We start from the raw sequence: 20,580 nt of genomic DNA on the forward strand, positions 1-20,580 counted from the left end.
TCCTGCAGAGCTACACATCCTGTCAGGGAGTGAGGATCCCGAGGTGAATATGACCTCTATCCCTCCCCAGTTCATGGGCCCACACTCTGAAAGGAGAGGCAGGCAGATTAAGCAGATCATTAAATCTCTGTGAGCTAGGAGCTATGCAAGTATGAACTAGATACTCTGGAGAAAACAGATTCACTGTCTGAGCAGGGGCAGTGGCAGGAGGCAGGATTAGGAAGAGTAACACAAAGTAGGAACCTGGCAAATGGGCATTCCTGAAGAGGAATTCTTTGACAGGGTAAAGCAGGCATCACATGTGCAAAGGAGCACCAAGAATACTTGTGTTCCTCGCTGGAGGTCTTATAAGCTATCTTGCGGATCAGGGCTTCCTGGAAGCAATAGGAAAGGGGAAAACCTAGGATGTCTACAAAGAGGCAGAGAGGAAAGAGGGAGCATTCCAGGTCCCAGTCCTACCTGAGACTTTCTGGCTGGGGGGCCCTGAACTTCTTCCCTGCCTCTAGGCTCCCAAGTCTGCCTTATGGAAAGGGGCAAATGAGCGATGTCTTTCTAGTTCTGCTCTGCTAGGATTCTAGGATTTACCACCCTGAGAAATCTGCTTCCAAGTTCCTTCGACCCTAATACATTCTGTAGCGTCAGGGGTGCCCTGGTCTGAGTGGTCAGGGTCACAAGGCCCGTGACTAACCTCAGCAGAGGGAAGTATGGGAACAGGGAACTGCATCTGCAGTTCTGCTCGAGGCCGCGGTCCTGGGTGCTAAGCAGCTCTCCTCTGCCATCTAGTGAGGACACTGGTTTATCTCCAGCGCCACCCTCCACCTCTTGTTTGCCTGAGTGACTTGGCAAAGCAGAAAAAGAAAGGCTGGGGATTTGGGATTTGTATAAAAAGATCAAGCTCGAGTCTATGGTCAAAATCTTGTGGCTTTAATAATTTCCATTTCTAGGGAGTGTTTGGGGAATACAAGCTTGGGGTTACTGTTAAACAAATGAAGGGTCATTCCAGTTTTGTTTTGATCCATTTAAACATTTGCTGAGCACCTAACCCCATGCTAGGCAGTGCTGGCTGAACTAAAATGAGGTAGGTGTTTATTTCTTGGGTGTGAGGAGATGACAATCTATAAGGAAGCTTTAAATTTCATTCCAGGCTAGGGGGGCCTGGGTGGCTCAGTCAGTTAGGAGTCCCACTTTGCCATAATTAAGGTCATGATCTCGTGGTTCATGAGTTCAAGCCCAACGTCAGGCTCTGTGCTGACAGCTCAGAGCCTGGAGCCTGCTTTGGATTCCACATCTCCCTTTCTCTCTGCCCCTCCCCCACTTACATGCATGCACGTGCTTGCTTTCCCCCCCAAAATAAATAAACATTTAAAAAAATTAAGTTTCATTCCAGGCTGAAAACAAAACATAGTCTAGGAATACTTTGTTATTCTTCATCCCTCTTGGCATTTTGGAAGGAGGGTTGGGGGGAAGAGAGGTGGGGATGGGGGACAGGAGAAGGAAGCTCCCTCCATGAGAATGTTTCCTCCTGCCTTTGAATTCTTAAAGCCCTCCTCTATTACAAGTTTTCTGACACTCAGTAGATCTAAAAACATAATATAATTAAATAACAGCAATTTTACTTGTTTTTATAATAGCTAGTATTTGTACAACCACTGCTAGTTCTAGAAGCCCTTTTACAATGTGGTGGTCAAGCCTACTGACCCCGTGTCAGGAGGGCAGGGCAGTTAGTGTATTCGCCATGCCCACCACACACATGGGAGGATGGAGCCTCTGAGAGAAGCGGCCAGCACAGGGTCTAGTCTACATAGAGCAGAGCTGGTATTTGGCCTCAGATCCTCTCTCCTTTCATGCCTAGAGTCTGGGCCCAGTGCAGGGCGGGCATCACATATTCCTGTAATTCCTTCCCCGCATGCTCAGTAATATGGACAAATTAGTATTTGATTAATTGGCTATGGGAAGATAAAGAGGGAAGGGAGGAGTAGGGGAAAGGGAATTGAAGGCCATTCCTTCCCTCTACATCAGGTTCCAGATGAAAACCCAATTCAGACAGAGCTGGGCTTTTTCTGATGTGTACAAAGGGGTCAGATGTTGTCAGCCAGTTTCTGTAGTTTTAATATACTAGCCAGTAAATGGCACCATGAATCAAGGCCATGAAGGTATGTAGGGAGTGACACTGCTGTCAGAACCAGAGAGTTTCAACCATACTTAGCAGAATACCAAGAAAAATAGCACTGTGTGATAAATGGCTAATACCAATAAGTGCTTACACCAATAATAAAAATTACCCTTGGGAGGCCTGGGGGGCTCAGCTGGTTGAGCATCCAACTCTTGATTTCAGCTTGATTTCAGACCCAGGTCGTCATCCCAGGGTCATGGGATCAAGCCCTGCACTGGGCTCCACGCTGACTGTGAAGTCTGCTTAAGATTCTCTCTCTCTCTTTCTCTCTCTCTCTCTGTCCCTCCCCCAATAATGTGTACTCTCTCCAAAATTAAAAAAAAAAAAATTTAGTATGTCCCTATTTTTGTTCCCAACTTTCAGCTAGGGGCTTTACATAAAAGATAGCTAATAAAAGTGACAGCTAGACTCTATCAGATGTTTCTCCTGTATCAGGCCTTACAGACATTGTCACATTAGACCCTTAGAACTTTGTGAGGATGAGGCCAGTCACCACTCTAATTTTATAAGTAAGCAACCCTCGAAATGAGTTACCTGCCCAGACTCAGTCAGGAGATAGCTGAGCTGAGATCTGCACACAGGTCAGCCTATCTCCAGAGCTCACTACTGTACGCAGCTGCCTCTCTGTATATTACCTGGACTCACTTCTGTCTCCTCAAGGGACGCTCCAAGGGCCAGATTCCAGCTCATGCTGACTAGATGCTTACCTTCTTTGCTGTTTCAAACTCTAATCCTTCTAAAGCTTCCATGGCCAGCTCACGCCAGTCAGTGTCCGTCACACCCAAGCAAGCAATCTGGTAGGCTTCTTTGAACATTTTCCTATCCAGGTACTGGTACATTGGAGCAGACTGCAAGATTTCATCAAAAGGAAAGAAGGCTATTTTGAGAGCAATGGAAAGAATCAGATCCATACAAAGCCTGACTCCAGATGTGTGCACTGACTTAATTACAAATGCCTATAGAGCAATACTATAAAGATTAATCAGTACCCTTCTCACCCCATGCCACCCATGTGCCTTCCATTTGTCACTCCCTTTCATAGCCAAACCATTGCGTTCAGCAGCACAAACTTCTTGTTTGTCCTTCCCTCCACCACTAGCTTTCCCCAAGGTCCAGGTCTGTTTTACCACAAGGTATCACCCTCACCTAGAATGCCCTTGTTCCTTCTCACCCATGGGCAAAGTGCCTGTTTGGCTTTGAGGGCCCTGTTAAAATGACCTCCTCAAGGAAAGGAGTCTGAGCTTTCTTGCCCTTTATCCAGATCTCAGTTGTGTTGTAATGACAAGCCCCTCTCCTCCACAGGTCTGGGCACAACCTGAGGGCACTGTTAGGGCTGTACTTACCTCCCTCAGCAGGTCTTTGGTCTATGCTTGCTGGAGGAAGGTACAATGTTACTGTGAGGAAGGGGTCTGAAATGGTCTCTTACAAGAAACCAGCTTACCCGAGAAAGGTAAGTGATTCGCTCCATGTTGCCCAGGAAGGCTGGGAACCTTCCTGCCATCCCTCCTCCCAGACAGGGCTGCCTCACTGTGATACCGGTGAATAGTTCCTAATAATTTCTCTTTCTAGGTTTACACAGCGCTTTTGGATCTGTCCCAACAGGTCTATGTTGCAGGTTATTATCATGCTCTGACTATAGTCAGGACACACACGTGGCACAAGGAAGACACGTGCCCGGCTCTTGGATGTGGGGTACATGAATGTGTGTGCACACGAGAACAGGTCTGAGTGCACACGAGAACAGGTCTGAGCTGAGTCTGGCGTCCTAAGTAATGAAGGCCCTGCCCTTGTTTTAAGCCAGTATGCTGAAGGGAACTGAATCTCTCTGGGGCAGTAGACATCAATCAGCTGGTACCTCATGCTAATGGTTCTCAAATGTGGAGCTGGAAGAGCTGTTTTCTCCATTTGGGGCCTTTATCTTTGAACTTCCCTGCCTCATTTTTTTAGCTTTAGAGTTGAAAGTTGGTGGGGTTTTTGTTTTGTTTTTTTTTTTTTTTCTTTTTAAGCCATTCTGCCCTCTGACAGCAAGATGTGGCCGTTTAGGAGTGCTCACCTTTTCTACCATACCATCCAGCTACCTTTCCCTTCTTTAGAGGAGTAATGGGGTATGGACAGGGGAGTAGCCGAGCCAGAAGCCAGGCCTGGCTCAGTCACATCCTAGCTAGGTGCTTTTTGGGTAAACTAATTAACTTCTGTTTAGATGCCCCGCCCAGCTCACAGACTACTACGGGCAAACGAGACACACTCAGTACGTCCGCTGTATTTTCTCAGCACCAGCTCCTCACCGTCTCCCCAACTCTCCAGGCGTGTTCCCACCTCTACCTTTCTGTTTGAAACACGCTCCCTGCTCCTCTCTGTTCCCAGACCTTTCAGGGCTCAGATCAAGTGTCACTACCTCCTGGAAGCTTTCTCACACTCCCTGTGCAAAATGAGCTTTCCTTCTAAACTCCTTAGTGAGCACCCTCTGTTCCAATTTACTTCTGTTTTGTAGCCTTTGTACTTTAAGATTGCTAATAACAGTAACAATAGGGCCAGACAAAACCCATAAAACTGGTATTTTAACCCCACTGCATAGAAAGTGAGGCCCCAAAGAGTGAAAGGAGTTGCTCAAGATTATGGCTGGTTCAGGCAGCAAAGTCAGAACTCAAAGCCAGCGATCTCTCCCCTAAACTGCACAACTTCTCACCATGTTGAACACCCTGTGAGGACAGAACAGGTACATCAGGATCGAGGAGACGACAAATGATTAACATTCGGGCTTGCTTGGGAGGTACAATCTGAGAGTGGGAATTTTAAAAATATCCTAACTAAACAAATGCCCTCTGAGTTCTACTTTATCTCACTGTTGCATTCCAAGCATGAAGTCACCACCCACCCCAAGAAGCCTCACAAGGGCTTGCCGCCCTACTTGGCAGCCCTGCCAAACCAGTTCTTGCACAAGATGATGTAAATTTCGAAAGGAAACCAGAAATCCCCAGAGTGGTCTGATGCTTTCTCCCTCCTTTCTAAGCCAAAACCACAGGATGGCTGAAGGCAGAAGCAACAGATAAATAGCCTTTGTCTTGAGGCTGCCTTTCCTAACTCTTGGCAGTTTTGACCTGCTGCATCAGCAGGATGGCCTTGGTGAAGCCGTGGGGGGTGGGGGGTGGGGGTGGGAGGAGACTGACTTCTGAATCTGAAGGGCTTGGCAGAGGAAGCCCCAGGCCGCCCCTTCGGCTCCTCTTTGGCAGCCAAAGTCAGGGAGCAGCAAACTGCATTTATCTTTGAGGTCAGGATGGCAGTCTTAGGAGAAAAACTTTCAGTCAACATAATGTGTTTGGCATGATTAAGGAAGACTGGGTTTCTGGTGGATGCGGTGCATGGGTCTGGGATGGGGGCAGATGAGGACTATAAGGAAACAGTTCAGTAAGGGCTGTTCTTGCCCCTCCTCTGCTGCCACTCCCACCCACCTCTCTCCTTCCTTTCTTTCTCTTTCCTTTTCCTCAGATCTGAATTCCACTAATGTTTACTGAATAACTGCTCTGTGTCAGACCCTAATAATTTATGCAAAATGAGTAGCAAGGGTATCCTCAACTTAGAGGAAGAAGTGGACTCCAGCCCCACCCTTTATAAGAAGACAAGCCAGGCTTTTGGTGACTACAAAGGTGGGGAGATCTTGGCCAGGCTGAGGACATAGGATCTCACTGTCCTGCCAGCCCTTTGACCATCTTCTGAAGCACCTCAATAAAATGCTATGATGCTCTCCACCCACACCCAAAAACAGAAGTTGAGCCGGGGACAGTGAGTAGGGCACGTGTGTGTGGAGGGAACACAGAGTGATGCAGTCTCTGTGAAGGGCAATCCAGAAATGTGTCTAAAAATCCTTCAAATGTATGTGGCCTTTTACCTAGCAGTTTCACTTCAAGGGATCCATACTAAGGAGCTAAGTTGGGATAGACACAAAGACTTAGCAAGAAAGATGCTATCAACAGTAGCAAAAAAGCCGTAAGCAGTGTAAATGTCCAACAGTTGGTAGTGGTTGAGTAAGCTGTGGAAGGAACATCCATGTGATAGGACAAAAGGCAGTCATTAAAAACAACGTGGGGGTGGGGACAGCAGGGAGGCAGGAAGGATTACAATAAAAGGGCAGCCCATGGGGTGCCTGGGTGCCTCAGTCATGAGCATCCGACTTCAGCTCCAGTCATGATCTCACAGTTTGTGAGCTGGAGCCTTGTATCAGACTCTGTGCTGACAGCCTGGAGCCTAGAGCCTGCTTCAGAGTCTGGGTCTCCCTCTCTCTCTGCCCCTCCCCCTCTCTCCTCTTCAAAATTAATAAACATTAAAAAAGGGCAGCCCAACATTAGAGATCTCATGGGTTGGTGGTGGGAGATGCATGTGTACTATGGTTTTGCAGACTGCTACCAGTGGGGAAACCGGGCAAGGTGTACAAGGGATCTCGGTACGATTTCTTACAACCATAAGAAGATCTACAGTCACCTTAATAGTTTTAAAATGCTAGAAAAGTACATTTATTGATGTGGAGCCATGTTTCCAGTAGACTGCTGAGACAAAAAGCCACGTGGCTAGTTGACAGGCAATAATTCATCCAGTGATGGGTCGGCAATATGTAAATGTTAGGTTAAATTGGAAGATAGTGATAAAGGAAGATGACTAACAATCTCTCTCTCTCTCCTTTATGGTCCACATTCAGTAAAGGAAGAATAGTAAATCTGAGGTTTCATCAATATTTACAGCAGATTTACAATATTTACAGTCGATTCAACTTTTGTTTACAACATCCATATACAATTATATACTTATAATTGTATATTCTGCATATTTACATATACATATGGAAAAGGCCTGCGTGGATATGTTCTGAAATGTTTAGGAGTGATTCCCTCCTGAGGATGGGATTCTGAGAGCTAAGCCTCTATTTTATGGCATTTCTTCAATGGGTGATTTCCTCGCAGAGCAGACAAGACAGCCTGGACGGCTGGGATTAGGCCAGACCAGACTTGGGCTGTCAATCCCTGCCCCTCTGTTTGGGGCTCCAGGTCCCCATTTCTGTTGTGCCCTCCCCCTAGTTTGAGAGACTCGTGCACAGTCCCCTGGTCCCTTTTTGGCTCACAGACCTCAGCGTCCCACCCCTGCACCCGACCCTATTCTTTCTCCCTCACGCACACCACTGTGCTCACGCATCTGTGCGGACTCCCAGCTTTGCTGGCTCGCATCCCTCTGCCCCATGCACGGCCCTCAGTGAAATACCCTCTGTCTGCAGACAGACGACCCTGAATGCCCCTCCCTGTCCCAACCAAGAAGGGGACACAGGAAAGACTGGAGGCTCAGTGAGGTGGAGCTGTTTGTCCAAAGACACAGGCTGTACAAGGCAGAGACAGGGTTTCAGGTTCTAGTCCAGAGTACCTTCCATGACATCATAACTGCAACTCCTCTCTCTTCCCTCTCTCCTCACCACCCATCCCCCCACCCGACACACCAATGCGTAGCCTGGCTCTCCGTGGATTGTGTGCCCTGCCACTGCCGACAGCTGACGAGTACCCCGGTTACCTGTGGCACCTCCACGGCTGACATGGAGAAGACATGGAGGCAGAAGATCTTGGAGCCATGGTAGCCAACCACAAAGCCCTGTAGCTTCTGCTGGTGCACAGGGAAGTTGCTGGCTTTGATGTTGAGGTAGCCTCCTCCCGAGAAGCAGAGCATGTCCTCACACTGGGTGTTCCAGGCCACGCTGTTGGCATTTGGCTCCTGAGGGACAGGAATAGTAAGGATCCTTTGACGACCACCCTGGCCTTTGCCACCATTCCTGCATTCAGCTAGGCACTTTTTAAAGCCTGAATCACACTAAATTGCTAAGAGTGGGATGGGGGAAAGGGAGAAAAAGGGAAGCAAAAGAATAGCATAGAAGCACAGAGGCAAAATCCTCTAGGCCTCTATGCACTTGTTTATGTTGGAATTTTTTTAATAAACCAGCATTACTTTAAAAAAAAGTATTATTATCCCAAATATTAATCATTACATAGTGAGAAAATGAGCAAAGTGACTTTATTTCTATTAGAGAATGAGTATACACAGCTATACCTACAAGGTTTAGAGGGATATGTTCCAGGGCTCCTGGGTGGCTCAGTCAGTTGAGCGTCGGACCCCTGATTTCAGTTCATGTCATGATCCCAGGGTCATGGGAATGAGCCCTGTGTCAGGCTCTGTGCTGAGCATGAAGCCTGCTTGGGGCTCTCGTTCTCTCTCCTCTTTCTCCCTCTCCCCCCATATGTGCATCCACTCTCTCTCTCTAAAATAAAACAAACAAGCAAGGGTGCCTGGGTGGCTCAGCTGGTTGAGCACCTGACTCTGGACTTCAGCTCAGGTCATACCCTCAAGCTCATGATCTTGTGGTCATGAGATAGAGCCCTGCATTGGGCTCCACACTGAGTGAGGCACCTACTTAAGATCCTCTATCTCCCTCTCCCTCTTCCCCTCCCCAGTGTGCGTGTGCTCCCTCACTCACTAAATAAAAACAAAAATAAAACAAACAAACAAAAAAACACATAAAAGGATATGTTTCAAAGTATTAACAGTGATTGTTTTGGGGTGGGTGGATGGGTGCTTTTAATTTTTTATGTTGTTTGCCTGAAATTCTCTTTTAACCCATTGTTAAACCTATTGTTTTTTATAATAAGGAAAAAAACTGTTATTTTTACATTTGAAAATAATATATTGTCTCTGTAAATATATTTATAATTCTCATGCTGTAGAAACAGAGTTGCCCTGGGAGGTACTCCCTCTCCTATGGGTTTTCCACTTAGCTCTGGAGCCCCAGGGAGCAGATGTTCAGACCTTTCTGCATAGAATCTTTTACAATGTCTGAAACTTTTAAATGAGCATGGGTTCCTTCTATAATGAGCAAAAACAATATAGCTGTTTTAATTTGCAGGAGGCAGGAGTAGTGGAGAGAAGAAAAAGAAAGCTGGGAATGCTTATGTCTCCTGACAAGGCCTGAGAATTACCTTCCCTAGCTACTACAGAAACTTCTGTGGAGATGGGGAAGGACACACGCCCTTCCACTCCTGTATGGCTCTAGGCTCAGGCACAGATTCACAACTGGGGGCCTGCTAACCTACCTACAGGAGGTAGTGGTGAGGCTGGGAAGAGGAAAGGTAACATTTAGGGCCATGTTTTGTAAGGCACTGAACTACAGACTGTGGTGTCTGTTTAGTACTATAGCAATTCTGTGAGGGGGCAATTACAAGTTTAATTTAGAGAAAAGGAGAAATTTAGGCTCAGTGAACTGCACTAACTTGCTTGGGATCACATTGTAAGTGGTGAGGGCAGGACTGGAGCCCAGGTCTGTCTGAAGACGAAGCCTATGCTCCTTTCCCCGTAACCACTCTGCCTCCACAGTGATATAAGGGAGTTGTTACCTACTGGAGCCGCTGGGCTAGCAGTAGCCAGGTGGCCCCTTCTAACTGACTGAGGCAGCTCCCTACACTTCAATACCCCTCTGCCCTGCTGATTCTGCTCCCAGGGACAAAGATCCCTGAGAAGGGGACCTCAATGTGCCCATTAACACTGGTAGACTTGTTGTGGCTGAGGAAGCCAGTCAACTTTGGGAGGAGCTTGCTTCAGGCAAACGGGCCCTGACCTCTCACAAAGCCCTAAAGAGGCAAAGAGTGGCACTGAGTTTGGCAGAAAGCCAGCCAGGTGGGGGCATGAAGCCTTTGGGCTCTCTTCTCCAGTGACACACTTCCACCGGCCACAGGATCAGATGGTGTGTAAACAATGCCGACGCCCCGGAACAGTCCACATTTTGCTGGCTCTTATAGCATCCTTGTGAAATAAGTAGAAGAGAGGGCTTCCCCCATCCCTTCCCTTCTTTCAGATGACAAAACTAGTCCTATTTCTTTACTATGTCTTAGGTCACTCAGAGACACCAGCAGATCTCCAGTAGGTGAGAAGCCCTTTTGCAAAAGAATCATCATCTCATTAAACAACACACCGGGACGCTATCACATGCCCCACTTAGATTTATTATTACTCCTTTACTGTTCACAGAAAGAAAAGTGTTACTTGCTCATCTTACCTGTGAGGAAAACAAAGCTCAAAGAGACTTTCCAAGCCCCTACAGCTCATGTGTGGGAGAGGCAGGCTGTGCCTTGGGGCCTCTTGGGCTCTGCACCCCTGCTCAAAGCCTACACCCCTACATGTCACTACTCCCCCCAGAGACCTGCCAGGGAGCCGGAGCGTGGGCACCTCCTGCAGGAACTGGGAAGCCAGAAGAGGAGTCAAAGGACCGAGTCATGGAAAGTCTCTGGGATTTCACCTGAAAAAGCAACTCCTTGGTGTGGATGTCATACACCAGGCACATGTCATTTTCATCCACCACGGCCAGCTTCTTCCGGGAGGCACTCATGTCCAGGCAGCGCACAGCTGTGGCCTGCTTTAGCAGGACGATGGCAAAGGGATTGTCCACAAAGATCTTTAGGATCTGGCAAAATATCAGAGAAAAAAAAAAGTGTGAGTCACCATGCCAACAAGACCCTGGGCCTCTGCCAGGTACTGGAATCCCATGTGTTCTACAAGAACAACTCCCACTAACATCAACAGAGGCCCTGTGCAGAGAAAAGGACTCATCAAAAGAAGGGGGCAGGGACTTATCCTTAGGAGCCCAGAAGTGCAGCTCATCAGAGGTTGCCAAAGTAATGACAAGCCCCAAGATGCAAGAAACCCTTTTGAATGTCTGCTTAACTGGGGATTTGTTAACAACATTACCCAAACTGCAGAGTTGGGAGATCTGAGTCACAAACGAACACAGGAAGAAGCTACTTTAAACGCTGACCAGACATCTGGTGTAACCACAGCAAAATAATGATGATGACTATAAGGATGAGACAGCTATCAGTTATTGACTATTTAAAATAAATTTTTTTTAATGTTTTATTTATTTCTGAGACAGAGAGAGAGACGTGAGCAGGGAGGTTCAGAGAGAAAAGGAGATACAGAATCTGAAACAGGCTCCAGGCTCTGAGCTAGCTGTCAGCACAGAGCCTGATGTGGGACTCGAACCCACGAACTGCGAGATCATGACCTGAGCCGAAGTCGGACGCTTAACTGACTGAGCCACCCAGGCGCCCCAGTTACTGACTATTTTTGACAGTCTTATGCAACATGAAACATTATCCTCATTTGTAAAACTTCAGCCTCAGAGAGGCAATGTGACCTGCCTAGGATCACACAGCTAGTGAGCAGCTAAGCACAAACATGACCCCAGGTCGACCTGCCCCCAAAATCCATGTTCTCAGGTCTCACAATGGAAGTGACAGCTGACTGTGAGAAAGCAGACTTTCCATCCCTTTGGTATTGCTACCCTGCAGTCCCCACTAATTCATACTTCATGACTTCTGTCCCCAGGAAAGGCCTGATAAGCCTTAGCCACAAGCCATCTGCCAGACAGCTTGGCTCTCAGGCTAATGCAGTTATATTTTCACTTTCAAATTTCCATGTAGCCCACTTAGAACTTTTCTTATTTTGAGCAAAGAACACACACACAAATCTGTTTAACTTTGTATAACCTAGATTTTCCACATCTATATAAGCAAAGGGCCCATTTTTCTTATACCCTCTAGTAATAATAAATAGCCTAAGGACCAGTACTCTCTAAGACACAAGCAGAACTCACTGCCTTAATCCATCCATTGCCCTAATAGGGATCTGACCTAAGAATGAGCTCTGCCTCCCTCCTTACCAAGCCACTGAAAACTGCACCTCTAACAAATCTCCCACCTTCTGGATGCCCTTAAACCCACTAATCCACTCTACAGGCAGCCCAGAGGCCGCAGTGCCAACGCTGCCAGAATGTGGCATGCTACAAGTCTTTGGCCTGAAGCTGTCCTCAAAAAACGAAAAGCTGGGTTGCCCTCCAATGTGCCTATGGCAAATGTGGGGTGGGGGACGCCCTTTTTCCTGCCCCAGGAAACCAACTCAGGGTCATAATGAGTCCGGTCCCTGTGTCTGCATACAGATAATCAGCCTGATGGGAGACACATGAGAACACTCACCTGTCCATTCTTCAGGCCTACTAACAGACCTTCCCTTCCTGGAGGGCCACCAATCACCTTGATGTAGCGAATGAGAGACTCCATCTGCCACTCTCGTTCCTTCACTCCACTGAAGGACAGGCACTGCAGCCGTTTCTCCTAGAAAGCAAACCAGCTCTGCATGGATACTCGACACAGTAAGTGTTCCCAGCCCTCCCAAGGAGGCCTGCATGTGAGGGATGAAAATACCTACACAGTCAGTGTCTGTTGGATCTAGTTGCCATGACTGGCATTGTTCATTAATCCTTCATACAAGCCTTCACCACAGAGCCCAGCTCAGCCTCACATCTTCTGTGCAGACCTCTAGGCAGCCACAGTCAAAGGCAGCATCCAAAACCACAGCTTTTTGCCACATCTATCCTATAACTTGTTGCACCTCTAAACTTCTTTTAGTTCTAGACATAAGAGGAATTTCAACTGTATTGTATATAGTGGTTTTTTTAAGTTTATTTATTTTGAGAGAGACACAGACAGCATGAGTTGAGAAAGGGCAGAGAGAGACAGACAGAGACAGAGACAGAGAGAGGGAGAGAGGGAGGCAGAGAGAGAGAGAATCCCAAGCAGGCTCCACACTGTCAGCACAGAGCCCGATGCGGGGCTCGAACCCATGAAGTTGTGAGATCATGACCTGAGCCAAAACCAAGAGTCCGACACTTAACTGACAGAGCAACCCAGGTACCTGTACATACAGTGATTGCTAAACTTAAACTTTATCACTTCCAACAGGCCTACTTTTATGAAACCAAATCTACTTCTACTTCTAAGAAAGATGCCGGTCTGGCCTTTTCTCAAAGTCTTTCCAAACTTCTCTTGGCATTGACTTAGAGATTTTCTAGGAAGCTCTAAATTTTTTTTTCTGTGAAAAAAAAATCTCTCAAAAAGTAAAACTTCCTTTACTATTTTTGAGTTGATATCATAAATATTTTTGTTGTTTAACAGATATCAAAGAAATATATATATGTATTTACCAAAAAAATTGATCATTTCTATAAGTAATATGATTGAAGTCATTAAAATATATATGATCCTAGTATAACAAAGTGCTTTGCAATAAAAAAGGTATTTTCCTAGTTGTGGCCCATGACCACTCCTCTAGATGTCATTAAAATGAAAGCAATGAACAGCTACTGAGTTTGAGGGAAAGGGACTTGTTTCCTACTGTCTAACTTTAAAACAAGGAGTTGGGTACCCTATCCTTAGAGGAAGCATGAAGAAGGTTCAGCCCAATTCTTCCAACCCAGTGCCCACCTGGCAGAGGATGATGTGGTCAGCACAAACCACCAGCAGGTTGCATTCAAACTTCTTGACAATCTTCTCCTTCACCCGGTAATGCATGTCTGACGAGTCATCTGAATATAACTCATAGATGAGGATTTTCTCTGGCAGTTGGATAGCTAATCGATTTTTGTAGATGGCAATTTTCTTGACAAGCTCTTTGCATTTAATCCGAACTGTCAAAGAAAAAAAAAATCCAGCTCCAGCATGAGTTTAAGTAAAGTAGAAGGCAGAAAAATTAAAAGCTATCATTTAATGTTACTGGCAATTAAAGGAGACACTCTCATCAGAAAATCTTTTTTGAGTGTCTAATATATACAATCAGCTCTACTAAACACCAGGATCTAAAATCGTATATTTTGTGGTCCAAAGCTCACACCTGAGTATGGAAAGTAAAATCCTTAGCACTACCATCACTTACCAAATATAAGTTTAAACTCCTCCGCACAGCATTAACAGCCCCTGATGAGAAGCAGTCCATCTGAATGAATGCCCACATCTCTGGCCACTCCCTGCCCACCACCCTCAATAACAGGGAACTGCATGTAGTTTCTGGTACACACTAGGCTCTCACACTCTAACTGTAGACTGGGTGGAGAAAATGTCCCCAGTAAGGGAAGCTGGGGAACTGCCCAAGTAGCTATACTCTCGCCAGCACAACTGGAATCTTCAAACAGAGGTGCTCCCAGATGGGAACGAAAGGATGCTCGCTGATCCATAAGACAACCCTCAGTGTGCATCCACACACACAGGCACCAGGCAGTGTGCTGTGGCCAGCCCGTCCGCATATGAATACACCTGAAATAAGTGGATCCTTAGCCCATTTAAACAGCATGACTGCTGGGTGGACAGTGGAGGAGGCTGAGGTTCAGACTGACTGGGCTAGGCCTGGAACCCAGATCTTCTAAGCCTGTGGGGACCCACTATCCCTGCTTACCTCTGGGGTGAAGACCTACCAGGAGGCAAGTGGAGATGAAGCAGAGAGAGAAGCACTCCAGTATATCCACACCAGCGAGGACACAGGCCCACAAAGACTGATGCAGCCCAGCCACCCTGGCTCTGATGTGCCATTCGTTACCCTCCCTTAGTCAAGGAGTCCGTGTCCCCCGTGGATTTAGCAGCAGCAAAACTGTGTGAGTCTGTGCCTTTGTTGTTTTGTTTTTTTTTGAGACAGAGTGTTTATTGCTTTCTTTAGATTCTCAAAGACATCTACCTCCTCCCCGTATCCTCAGGAAAAAAGCAGAACGAGAACCAGGGATCCAATGTGTTTCCAAAGGACCGAGGAGGGACATTTCCTATCCCTTCACTCGCCCTCTCAGCAGTCCTCTCAACCTCTTCCCGAAGTCTGCCTTTTACCTTTCTGTTCGGTGATCAGGTGCTGCACGATGACATCAGTCATGCTATCCCTGTAGGCATACCGGTCCTTGTAGAGCCCGTGGACAGTACTGAAAATAAGCTGGTAGAAGGAAATGGTGCCATCTTGGCAGCCTACCACCTGGGGGGAAAGAGAGTTGTCCATTCCAGCTCTCTCCGGACAAAGAGTCTGCCCTCCCATTTGTCAGGAACAAATGTCAAGGACCTGACTGGCTAACCATGGCTGATGTTGTGCCTACTCAGGCAACAGCCCAACTGAATGGACTTCTTCTTACCACGTAGTTGGAGTCTGGTTTCACTTTACACGTCCACACCCAGGAGTTCTGCTCCCCCACAGTCCCAAGCCGTACTCCGTCCTTGGTGAAAAGGGATACTTGCTTGTCTGACCCTCCCAGCAAAATGTACTCCCCTTTAGTAAAGTAGCTGAGGCAGCAGGGGTCAAAGTTCAGTGACCGATCCTTCCCAATCTGAGGAAAGAGAACACACACCAAGGGAAAAACCACTCCTGGATCCATACTATTCACAAAACAATTAAGGGCTTTTCCTAATGATTTTAATGGGGGGAGTCAAGAAGACAAGGGCAAGCTGGCCAGCGTTAACTCCTGTGTGATTCCATCAGGAACCCAGTCCAGCCCCCCCTGGAACACCCTACTCCTCCCCTCCACACAGCTGAATCCCCCACTGCTTGGCTTGGCAGTACCTCGCCCAGGCCCACTAGCTGCTCCAGGCGTGTGGCTTAGCTCCTTAGCCAATCTGGACCCAGGCATTGGTCTTTCTCCAACAGGCCCTCCTCAGCACACAGCCTTTACAAGGGTTTCAATGGTCCCCCTCAGGTTCTTTCTTCTTTTTTAATTTTTTAAAAAGTATTTCACAAAGCTAAATTCACCTGGTTTAAAAAACTATCCTCTATTCTGAAACCACACCCATCATACTTCTCTTTATAATAATCTTACTGTGGTATAATTCATATACCATACAATTCACCCATTTAAAGTGTATAATTGGAACGTCTAGGTGGCTCAGTCGGTTGAGCATTTGACTCTTGATTTTGGCTCAGGCTCCCTGTGTCAGCGCAAAGCTGGCTTGGGATTCTCTCTCTCCCTCTCTCTGCCCCTCCTCTGCTTATTCACTGTGCGTGCGTGTGTGTGTGTGTGTGTGCGCGTGCACGTGCATGCACACGTATGCCGCGCACACATGCGTGCCTTCTCTCAAAGTAAATAAACATTTTAAAAAGTGTGCAATTAATTGTGCAAACATCGTCACTAATTCGGAAGATTTCTATCGCCCCAAAAAGAAACATCCCTGGTAGCTGTCAATCTCAACTGTCCTTTCTTTCCCTTCCCTGTCAACCACTAACCTACCTTCTTGGTCTATAGATTTGCTTACTTCGGAGATTTCACATGAATGGGATCACACAATTTGTGGCCTTTTATAACAAATTCATCCATATTGTAGCATGTATCAGCACTTCATTCTTGTCCACTGCTGAATAATATTCCACTACACGGATCCATTCATCAGTTGATGACCATGTGTACTTTTTGACTATTATCAATAATGGTGCTATGGACATTTGTGTACAAGTTTCTATGTAGACATGTTTTCATCTCTTTTGGATATATATACCCAGGAGTGGAATTGCTGGATCAGCTGGTAACTTTATGTTTAACCTTCTGAGGAATTACCAGGATTTTCAAAGTGACTGTACCATTTTATATTCATACCAATAGTATGTAAAGGTTCCAACTTTTCCATCCCAGTGGGTATGATTTTGATTTGCATTTCCCTGATGTCTAATGATGTTAAGGACCTTTTCATGTCCTTATTTGGCCACATGTATATCTCGTTTGGAGAAATGTCTATTCAGATTCTTTTTCCAGTTTTTAATTGGGTTGTCTTTTTGAGTTGTAAGAATTCTTTGTATATTCCAGATACATGTTCCTTATTAGATATACAATTTGTAAAATTTTTCTCCAGTTCTGTGAGTTGTCTTTCAGTTTTGGTAGTGAATCAGGTTAAGCTCCTGAGCTTAGCTCTCTTGGCCAAGACAAACATCTTACAGGTCTGCCAAGCAGACCATGCTCTTTCAGACCTCCATGTCCTCACAAGTGCTATTCTCCACCCCACCCTAGCCCCAGCCAGGAGTGTCCTCCCCCTCTCTCTCCACCAGGTGTCATCTCCTGCAAAAACACCCCCTGTCTCCTCACCCAACCTGAGGGTGCTCCCTCCTTTGTGCTCCCATGGCCCTGTGCTCACCTCCCCCACAGCACTGCTCTCAATGCTCTGTGGTTACAGGTTTAATTTGATGTCTCCACTCCCCTTACTACCTGTTAAAGCCCAAGCACCTTATTGTCACTGGAATTTTGTGCTGCCCTGAGGATGTTTTTGTGAAGAAAAAGACTATTTATGATTACCATTGTTAAACTAATAGTTAAAAAAAAACCTCACAACCATAGCTTATTAAAGAAATAATCCTAAAAACTTGGTTTTTCATTAAGTTTTTAAGTTCAATTTATAAACATTTTCCATTTATAAGTCTAGCAAAAGGAAACAACTGATTGAAAAGGGGCTTCTGATCATTTACTGAATTAAATTTTGAAAAGATTTTAAAATCCCTTAGTGTCATTTACAACTTAGTTGATTCCCTTAAACTAATTTAAAATGCAATTATTAATTTGGGGGTGGCTGGGTGACTTAGTCAGTTAAGCATCTGACTTTGGCTCATCAGGATCTCATGGTTCGTGGGTTCAAGCCCCGCGTCAGGCTCTGTGCTGACAGCTCAGAGCCTGGAGCCTGCTTCAGATTCTGTGACTCCCTCTCTCTCTCTGCCCCTCCATAGCTCACTCTCTGTCTCTCAAAAATGAATAAACGTTAAAAAAAATAAAAAATAAAAATTTTTAATTTGTAAATTGTAATTATTAATTTTATATATTCAATTTTCCTTTATGAGAATTTTAAATGCCTAACAACCAAAATTCCTCTAGTACTTACATAATGATAGTAAATCTAGTAAGAAAACTAAAAAAAATCTCATGAGTCATGACATGGAAGGTTTGCAGCTTCTGGTAATGGCTCACTAGTTCCCACTGGGCCAACTTTCCTGCAGGTAACAACTATGAAGGCTGAACTGACTAGAAATTACAACCACCTGAAGGCACTACAGAGCAACCAGAAGCGGACAAAAACTGAAGACACATGGGCATTTTTTTTTTTTAATGTTTTATTTATTTCTAGGAGAGAGAGAGACAGCGTGAGCAGGGGAGGGTCAGAGAGAGAGGGAGTCACAGACGGAAACAGGCTTCAGGCTCTGAGCTGGCAGTCAGCACAGAGCCCAACGCAGGGCTCGAACCCACGAACCGCGAGATCATGACCTAAGTGAAAGTCAGACGCTTAACCGACTAAGCCACCCAGGCGCCCCAACACATGAGCATTTGGAAGAAAGGACTGGCACTAAGTGAGTTTCTCATTTTTTAAATGGCTTTTTGCCTGAGGACAGGCCCTATCAGCACCCTGCTGGATGAGCACAGAATTTGGAGTGGCCACGACAGCTTGAAAATGAGGTGGGAAATCCCAGAAAAGAGACAGATGCAGAGGGAAAGCCAAAATTCTGCACATACACTCTGTTGAATATCTAGAGCGCCTTGAACTACACACATGTGGAGCAGATGACAGTAGCCTAGCAAGGCTAAAGAGCTGAATAGAGACTTCAGCTGCTGCTCACACTAGAAAGATGGAGTTTGAATGTTGAATCCAGCAACATTAACTGCCTGTTTTAAAAAGCTCAGCTATGGGAAAAGATAGTTGCAAATGACATATCAGATAAAGCGCTAGTATCCAAAATCTATAAGGAACTCACCAAACTCCACACCTGAAAAACAAATAATTCAGTGAAGAAATGGGCAGAAGATAGGAACAGTCACTTCTCCAAAGAGGACATCCAGATGGCCAACAGACACATGAAACGATGCTCAGCATCCCTCTACATTAGGAAAATATAAATCAAAACCACACTGAGATACCACCTCATGCTAGTCAGAGTGGCTAAAATGAACAAATCAGGAGACTATAGATGCTGGTGAGGATGTGGAGAAACGGGGCAGCCCTTCTGGAAAACAGTGTGGAGATTCCTCAGAAAATTAACAGTAGAACTCCCCTATGACCCAGCAATAGCACTGCTAGGAATTTACCCAAGGGATACAGGAGTGCTGATGCATAGGGGCACATGTACCCCAATGTTCATGGCAGCACTTTCAACAATAGCCAAATCATGGAAAGAGCCTAAATGTGCATCAACTGACAAATGGATCAAGAAGATGTGGTTTATCTATACAATGGAATACTACATGGCAATGAGAAAGAATGAAATCTGGCCGTGTACAGCAACATGGATGGAACTCGAAGGTGTTATGCTGAGTGAAATAAGTCAGGCAGAGAAAGACAGATACCATATGTTTTCACTTAACAAGTGGATCAGGAGAAACTTAACAGAGGAGCATGGGGGAGAAGAAGGGGAAAAAATAGTTGGGGAGATGGAGGGTTCCAAATCATGAGAGACTCTTGAATACTGAGAACAAACTGAGGGCTGATCGTAGTTGGGGAGAGGGAAAGGGGGGTGATGGTCATGGAGGAGGGCACTTGTTGGGATGAGCATTGGGTGTTATATGGAAACCAACTTGATAATAAACTATGAAAGAAAAAATAAATAAAAAATAAAAGGGACATAAAAAAATACCTCAGCTACAGCGTGTTCTCTCTCTCTCTCAAAATAAATAAATAAACTTTAAGAAAAGTTTATTTATTAAATAATCCTCAGAGGAACATAACAGAAACTAATCCCTATGACGTACCTATGATGGATCATTTACAACATCCAGAATATAACCCCAAATTCCAAAAAGCAGAAAAATGTGAACCATATTCAACAGAAAACACAACTAGTAGATAATGACTCCAAGAGAATTCAGATACAAATTAGCACATGAAAATGTTAAAATACCTATCACACTATGGTCAAGGCTATAAAGGCAAATATACCTATACCTATAATGAATGAACAAGCAGGATGAAAGAACCAAATGGAAACCTAGAACTGAAAAATGAAATAACTGAAACAAAAATTCACTGGATGGACTTAACAGAAATATTACAGATGACAGAAAAGTCAATGAAGTTGAAAAATGAGCAACAGATCAGAGCAGGGGGAAGAAGATTTTAAAAATGAACAGGGCCTCAGTGACCTGGAGAACAATATCAAAAGGTCTAACATGTAATTGGAGATCCAGAAGGAAAGGAGAGGATAAAGAAGAAAAATTATTTGAAGAAATAACAAAGAATTATTCCACATTTGGTGAAAAAGTAAAGACATAAATGTACAGATTGAAGAAGATCAGTAATCATCTCCTACCCCACCCCAAGACAGAAAATATAATGAATCTCTTTAACATTCCAATATTATTTAAGTACATACTAAAACTTTCTTACATCTTTCAATTTAAAATCGGATGTATAAATTGATTACTCAATTACAACTTCTAAATGGTCATCACAAGACAGATCTGATGGATATTCTAGCACCAGTCTGCCTGGATTCCAAAGCAGACTTGGCCACTAACTACACTGTGTGACTTGGGGCAGTTAGTGAACCTCTCTGTGCCTCAATTTTCTTACATG

At 45.3% G+C, this 20,580-nt stretch overlaps 1 protein-coding gene across 6 annotated transcripts in view; it reads right to left on the bottom strand.

Annotated features, from left to right (window-relative positions):
* The window catches only part of IFT122 (intraflagellar transport 122), a 73,404-nt gene that overhangs the window by 27,066 nt on the left and 25,758 nt on the right, over nucleotides 1–20,580 (bottom strand). For all 6 annotated transcript variants that reach the window (XM_039231428.1, XM_039231426.1, XM_039231425.1 and 3 more), the window contains 7 exons: nucleotides 15,186–15,377; nucleotides 14,893–15,031; nucleotides 13,510–13,712; nucleotides 12,223–12,360; nucleotides 10,488–10,652; nucleotides 7,721–7,918; nucleotides 2,881–3,021 (listed from right to left, as the gene is read on the bottom strand). In XM_039231428.1, coding sequence (XP_039087359.1) covers nucleotides 2,881–3,021; nucleotides 7,721–7,918; nucleotides 10,488–10,652; nucleotides 12,223–12,360; nucleotides 13,510–13,712; nucleotides 14,893–15,031; nucleotides 15,186–15,377 — 1,176 coding nt within the window. The remainder of the gene's footprint in view (nucleotides 1–2,880; nucleotides 3,022–7,720; nucleotides 7,919–10,487; nucleotides 10,653–12,222; nucleotides 12,361–13,509; nucleotides 13,713–14,892; nucleotides 15,032–15,185; nucleotides 15,378–20,580) is intronic.

This window comes from Hyaena hyaena, unplaced genomic scaffold (genome assembly GCF_003009895.1).
Source record: "Hyaena hyaena isolate Hyena2069 unplaced genomic scaffold, ASM300989v1 scaffold_56, whole genome shotgun sequence".
Lineage (NCBI taxonomy): Eukaryota > Metazoa > Chordata > Mammalia > Carnivora > Hyaenidae > Hyaena > Hyaena hyaena.